Source organism: Oncorhynchus tshawytscha, linkage group LG13 (assembly GCF_018296145.1).
Source record: "Oncorhynchus tshawytscha isolate Ot180627B linkage group LG13, Otsh_v2.0, whole genome shotgun sequence".
NCBI lineage: Eukaryota > Metazoa > Chordata > Actinopteri > Salmoniformes > Salmonidae > Oncorhynchus > Oncorhynchus tshawytscha.
This window is the reverse complement of record NC_056441.1, coordinates 84,989,319-84,995,020: the sequence shown is the minus strand read 5'-3', so window position 1 is coordinate 84,995,020 and position 5,702 is coordinate 84,989,319. Positions and strand designations below refer to the sequence as shown.

Below are 5,702 nucleotides of genomic sequence, written 5' to 3'. Positions count from 1 at the left end.
CAGTGTGCACAGAGGGACATGTGAAAATGTTGAATTTGTACACTTCAACTAGTCTGACACATTAAAAAAATATAATGTTCATTTAATACAACAGGCTTTTGAAATGCAATATTGGGGCACAATTTCTACTTAAAATATTAAAGGGATGCAAATCGGACTCATGTCGTGGAACGACCCTACTGCTCATCAGAGACACAACCTATACTGAACTAGTAAGTCAACATCAGACATATTTCAGTTTTAAGTTGGTTAGGAATGCAACCCCATATCCCATAAAAACTTGTGAGCAAGGTGTGTGAACATCTATTTTCTAATAAGGTTTGGTGATTAGGGTGTACACTGAGAGATTACATCTGGAGGCTAAGGTTTAGGAAAACATGCAGGGTTGAGAGGGAAGCACAACTATACACACAAAGGACTTGAATATGACACCTTCATCCACCTGTATACTGTGTGCTGACATTAGCAGTCCTAAAACACACACAATCTGTATTCATTATCACTCACTAGGAAAATGTGTATAACAACATTGGTCAAACTTAAATATGCAGGAGTTTGAATATATAATGTATGGTATTTGCTATAAAACTGTTGTGTTGTGTATTTTGGCAGTAGCACAGCCAAAACACAGCCCTTATGACCTCATCCTTCTCTGATTTGCTTAGAAGAAAGCGTCACAGTCTCCAGCATGCATAAAACCCAGACATTTTAGGGGGTGGGGGTCAGTCTTCCCTGATTCCTTTAGGAGGCCTTTTACAGAGTGTGTGTGAGAGGGTGTGATGCAGCTACTATGGGTGGTAGTGATGGGGGTGTTAGGAGCCTTTTGGGCAGAGGGAGAGGAGGCTCTCTGTCGGATACTGGGAAGACCAGAGTTCCCTATGCTGTCCAAGGAAGGAGACGTGACTATCGGAGGAGCCTTTACCATCCACACCGAAATCTCAGAGCCCCCGCTCTCCTTCACAGACACACCACCTCCTCTCATCTGCTCCAGGTAAGCTCTTTCAGTCACCCAGTCTCTGTGATGGATTTATGTGTCATTGACTTGACCATTTTTTTTGACAAATAGAAAATAAAATTGGAATCATAAGATTCGAATAAGAACTAAACCTGACAATGAAATCGGACCATGGTTATTTCTGCAGTTTCACATCTTCTACCAGACGAACCTAATGCAATGCTTTTTGTTCCCCTTCTGTTTCCGCAGCATGAACCTCATAGATTTTCAATTAGCTCAGACCATGATCTTCGCCATCGAAGAGATCAATAACAGCAGTTCTCTGCTCCCCAACATCTCTCTTGGCTACAGGATATATGATAGTTGTGGCTCGACTCTGTCTTCCATGCGTGCGGTTATGGCTCTGATGAACGGTCAGGAGAGGACGGTGGGAAAGACCTGCTCTGGCCAATCAGCAGTCCACGCCATCATCGGTGCCTCTGATTCTTCCTCCACTATTGTGATGTCACGATCCACAGGAGCTTTTCAAATACCAGTGGTAATGAAGTCACACATACAGTTGAACAATTCTGGCTGATGAAAAATGATTACTTATTGTCTTATTCCTCCTGTTCTATCTAGATCAGCCACTTAGCCACCTGTGCATGTCTGAGTAACAGAAAGGAGTTCCCCTCCTTCTTCAGAACCATCCCCAGTGACTTCTACCAGAGTAGAGCCCTGGCCCAACTGGTCAAATACTTTGGCTGGACCTGGGTGGGGGCTGTTAGAAGTGACAATGCTTACGGGAACAACGGCATGGCGACCTTCATGGAGGCTGCCAGTCTGGAGGACGTGTGTATAGAGTACTCTGAGGCTATCTTATGGAACAACCCCAGGGAGCAGATAGCCAGGGTGGTTGAGGTGATTAGCAGGGCCAGCTCCAAGGTTGTGGTGGCCTTTCTGTCCCAGTTGGAGATGGCTGTTCTGCTGGAGGAGGCACTGGCCCAGAACCTGACCGGGCTGCAGTGGGTGGGCAGTGAGTCCTGGACAGCTATTGATCGCCTGGCCACTAGGAGGAGCTCTGCTGTCCTCAGCGGTACTCTGGGATTCACCATCAGTAAGTCTAAGATCCCAGGCCTCAGAGAGTTCCTGCTCCGGGTCGGTCCAGCCCAGGATCCAAACAACACCCTGCTCAGAGAATTCTGGGAGACCACGTTCAGCTGCAGGTTTTCCCCTCAGCAGGAGAAAGACAGTGGGCCTAGGCAGAGGCAGTGCTCTGGGTCTGAGAGACTGGAGGAAATCAGTAACCCCTTTACTGACACTTCCGAGCTGAGGTTCTCTAATAATGTGTATAAGGCAGTGTATGCTGTGGCCCACTCCATACATGACCTGCTGACCTGCAGGCACGGTGAAGGCCAAGGTGGGAATAGGAACTGTGCACACAGAGACAGCATCGAGCCAGGACAGGTGAGTGGCGGCCTCTATTGGCCACCGATAGTTTTTTTTGTTATACTGATTTAACATTAATTTTGTTAAACCGATTTGATTATTTACTGACAGGTTTTAGGAAATTGCTAAATATTTACAATCACACAATGTTATTTCTAAAGTACTTGAAATCTACAGTCTTAGAAAAAAGGTGCTATCTAGAACATAAAGGGTTCTTCAGCTGTCCCCATAGGAGAACACTTTAAGGAACCCTTTTTAGTTCCAAGTAGAACACTTTGGGTTACAGGTAGAACCATTTTGGGTTCCATATAAAACCTTTTCCATAGAGGGTTCTACATGGAACCCTTTGGCTTCTACCTGGCACCAAAAATGATTCTACCTTGAACCAAAAAGCATTCTCCCATGGGGACAGTGATGTGTATGAATATTACACTATAATCCATGTTGATTATTTTAACTCATGCAGGTGTTGAGATACCTGCGAGACGTAAACTTCATCATGAAGTCTGGGGAGAGAATGTATTTTGATGAGAACGGAGACCCCACAGCCATCTATGAGCTGGTGAACTGGCAGAGAGACCAGGCAGGAGAGACTGTGTTTGTCACTGTGGGGAATTACAATGCCTCTCTCCCAAAAGGAGACCAGTTTGCCATGAATGGGATACAGATTGTATGGGCTGGCAATCCCTTAAAGGTACACAGTTACACAGAAAACACATGGTAGCAAGTACAGGTACTTAAACAAAATACAGATTGTTACATTAAATATATTTTAATTGATGGTAGAAATCTGTTGACACATACTGTGAGAATTAATTGAATGATTGTGTAACCAATGAGTTTAACAATGTGAGGGAAGGAGTAAAGAGAGAGAGACAGGAAGAGGGAGTGAGCAGGTGTTGTATTGTGTTTCAGAGGCCTCGGTCTGTGTGTAGTGACAGCTGCCTCCCAGGGTACCGCCAAGCAGAGATCAAAGGAATGCCAGTCTGCTGTTTTTCCTGTATCCCCTGTGCTGCTGGAGAGATCAGCAACCTAACAGGTGAGACAACTGATACCACCGCCGGCCACATACTCTTACAAAAAAGGGTTCCAAATGGGTTCTTCGGGTGTCCCCATAGGATAACCCTTTTTGGTTCCAGGTTGAACTCTTTTTGGTTCCAGGTAGAACTCTTGTGTTCCATGTAGAACCCTCTATGGAAAACGTTTTAAATGGAACACAAAATGGTTATACCTGGAACCAAATAGTGTTCTTGAAAGGGTTCCCATATGGGGACCGCCGAAAGAATCCCTTTAGGTTCTAGATAGCACGTTTTTCTAAGAGTGTAGCCTTCTGGGATCCCTAAGCAACATTTATTTTTGCTCTGGGGGCCACTAGCGGCCTCTGATATCGCTCTGACTGATACTAACCAAATCCACTTTCCAAAAAAGATACATAAAATGTAGAATGTGTTATCTTCTAGGATATAATACACAACTTGACTATAGATCAGATTCACTATAGCGTTTTCCTTGTAGATTCAGCTAAATGCACACAGTGTTCCCTGGAATTCTGGTCCAACGGAGACAAGAGTCGCTGTGTCCCAAAGGTGGTGGAATTTCTCTCATTTGACGAAACCATGGGAATCCTCCTGGCTGCAATCTCATTGGTTGGAGCGTGTTTAACCATAGTGGTGTCATTGATCTTCTTTTGTTTCCGAGAGACTCCGATCGTCAAGGCCAGCAACTCTGAGCTGAGCTTCCTGCTGCTCTTCTCCTTGACTCTGTGTTTTCTGTGTTCTCTTACTTTCATTGGCCGTCCCTCTGAGTGGTCCTGTATGTTGCGCCACACAACGTTTGGGATCACCTTTGCTCTGTGTATGTCCTGCGTCCTGGCAAAGACCATAGCGGTGGTGATAGCTTTCCAGGCCACAAGGCCAGGCAATACAGTTCCCCAGTGCTCTATTCCTCTCCAGAGAATCAGTGTGTTCAGCTGTACCCTCCTACAGGTGGTTATATGTGTTCTCTGGTTAGCTCTCGCTCCTTCAGTCCCAGTCAAAAACACAGCCCACGCCACTGAAAAGGTCATTCTAGAGTGTGATGTGGGTTCAGCTATTGGTTTCTGGGCTGTGTTGGGGTATATAGGACTCCTGGCTCTCTTGTGCTTTGTGCTGGCTTTTCTGGCTCGAAAGCTGCCTGATAACTTCAGTGAGGCCAAATTCATCACCTTCAGCATGCTCATATTCTGTGCAGTCTGGATCACCTTTATACCAGCTTATGTCAGCTCTCCTGGGAAGTTCACAGTAGCTGTAGAGATATTTGCCATTTTGGCCTCCAGTTTTGGGTTGCTTTTCTGTATATTTGGTCCAAAGTGTTATATCATATTACTTAAACCAGAGAAAAATACAAAAAAACACATCATGGGGAAAAGTCATGTAAAATCACAATAATGTAATTTACAGAACAGGGACCTGGAGGAAAAAGGTTTCAATTTAATTCAGGGGGATGTTTTAGTATGTTTTTTATCTAGTCCAGAAGAGTAATCATGTAACTAGTCATGTAATTTCAATATTTTTAATTGTTTTAGAATGAGTTGCTTATTAGGCTATATCTCCATGTGTGCCCGATGCCGCCCTTCATCTCTGATTCTCCGCACTAAACGCAACATCAAGTGTGTCTGTAGGCTGTTTAGTATGGTCTCAATCAAATGATCCATACCGTAGGCTATAGTCCTAGGCTATACGAAGTGCATGCTCGGAGAAGCACAGTTATTTATTTTTATATAGACGCACCGTGGCTAAGAAAAACTCCCTTGCAAGGCCAAAACCTAGTAAACCTAGAGAGGAACCAGGCTCTGAGGGGTGGCCAGTCCTCTTCTGGCTGTGACAGATTGAGATTATAAGAGTACATGGCCATTAAGGCCAGATGGTTCTTCAAGATGTTCAAATGTTCATAGATGACCAGCAGGGTCAAATAATAATCAGTGGTTGTAGAAGGTGAAACAGGTCAGCACCTCAGGAGTAAATGTCAGATTGCTTTTCATAGCCGAGCTTTCAGCGGTTGAGACAGCAGGTGCGTTAGAGAAGGATGGAGAGAGAGAGAGTTGAAAACAGCAGGTCCATGACAAGGTGGAACATCCGGTGAACAGGTCTGGGTTCCATAGCCGCAGGCAGAACAGTTGAAACTGGAGCAGCAGCACGACCAGGTTGACTCGGGACAGCCAGGAGTCATCAGGCCAGGTAGTGCTGCGGCATGGGCCAAGGTCTCAGGTCCTCCGGGAGGGGAGGGGAGAGAGAGAGATGGGAGAATTAGACCCCAGCACATAGACTATTGCAGCATAGAT

At 45.2% G+C, this 5,702-nt stretch overlaps 1 protein-coding gene across 1 annotated transcript; it reads left to right on the top strand.

The window, feature by feature from the left end:
* Positions 1 to 776: 776 nt before the first annotated feature.
* LOC112265737 (extracellular calcium-sensing receptor-like) lies at positions 777 to 5,139 on the top strand. Its single transcript, XM_024443292.2, has 6 exons — positions 777 to 991; positions 1,205 to 1,493; positions 1,577 to 2,401; positions 2,850 to 3,077; positions 3,299 to 3,422; positions 3,899 to 5,139. Exons 1-6 carry the CDS (start codon positions 780 to 782, stop codon positions 4,807 to 4,809), a joined length of 2,589 nt encoding a protein of 862 aa, XP_024299060.2. The 5' UTR covers positions 777 to 779; the 3' UTR covers positions 4,810 to 5,139.
* The last annotated feature ends 563 nt before the right edge of the window (positions 5,140 to 5,702 follow it).

What these genes read in the sequence shown, in the direction of transcription:
- LOC112265737 (XM_024443292.2), top strand. Translation starts at nt 780, where the DNA reads ATGCAGCTACTATGGGTGGTAGTGATGGGGGTGTTAGGAGCCTTTTGG. An exon ending in CCTCCTCTCATCTGCTCCAG is followed by an intron (nt 992 to 1,204) that starts GTAAGCTCTTTC and finishes CTGTTTCCGCAG; the next exon opens with CATGAACCTCATAGATTTTC. An exon ending in GGGCTGGCAATCCCTTAAAG is followed by an intron (nt 3,078 to 3,298) that starts GTACACAGTTAC and finishes ATTGTGTTTCAG; the next exon opens with AGGCCTCGGTCTGTGTGTAG.